This window comes from Theobroma umbraticum, unplaced genomic scaffold (genome assembly GCF_002168275.2).
Source record: "Theobroma umbraticum cultivar Fairchild unplaced genomic scaffold, ASM216827v3 scaffold_228.0, whole genome shotgun sequence".
Taxonomy (NCBI): domain Eukaryota; kingdom Viridiplantae; phylum Streptophyta; class Magnoliopsida; order Malvales; family Malvaceae; genus Theobroma; species Theobroma umbraticum.
In genome coordinates, this window is record NW_018397274.1 from 253,596 (window position 1) to 254,242 (window position 647).

At 36.9% G+C, this 647-nt stretch overlaps 1 protein-coding gene across 1 annotated transcript in view; it reads left to right on the forward strand.

Moving 5' to 3' along the window:
- The first annotated feature begins 202 nt into the window (after positions 1-202).
- LOC110427300 (putative protein phosphatase 2C 28) overlaps positions 203-647 on the forward strand; it is a 6,884-nt gene continuing 6,439 nt past the window's right edge. Inside the window, 1 exon segment of the mRNA XM_021442794.1 lies at positions 203-272. Within this exon segment, the coding sequence (XP_021298469.1) occupies positions 203-272 (70 nt within the window).

Here is a 647-nt window from a genome sequence, read left to right on the forward strand (position 1 = left end):
CATGTAGAAAAAGTTTGCAAAGCCAAAGGAACCCGAGGAGAAGAAAAGGCAGTAGTAGTAGAAGAAAAAGAAGCTGTAGAGGAAGCACTGTTTATGATCAAAAACACTGATTTGAGAGATAGAAAAACAGAGTGGTTGTTCTAACCACATAACAAGCAATGAAGAAAATTTCTTGAAACTTAATAGAAACTTTAAGACTCAAATGGAAATTGGTGATGACAAGTATTTGAAGATACAAGGGAAAGGAACTGTGGGAGTTCAGACACCAGCAGGTATCAAAACTATTTCTCATGTATTTTATTCTTCTCAAATTAGCCATAACCTCTTAAGTGTTGGCCATCTCTTGGTAGACAATTATTCCTTGTGGTTTAAAGATAAGTCTTGTATAATTTTTGATTCCTTGGGTAAGGAGGTGATTACTGTTGGAATGAGGAATAAATGCTTTCCTCTGGACTTCATGAAGAATAGACATCAAGCTTATTAATGTATCTCCAGTGATGCTGAACTATGGCATAGACGCTTGGGACATGTTCATTATAGTTCCTTGAAGTTGATGGCCTCATCACAGATTGTAGAAGGGCTTCCAAGCATTAAGCACACTGAAAGTGTTTGTGGAATATGTAAAATGGGAAAGCAAAGCAGGACTC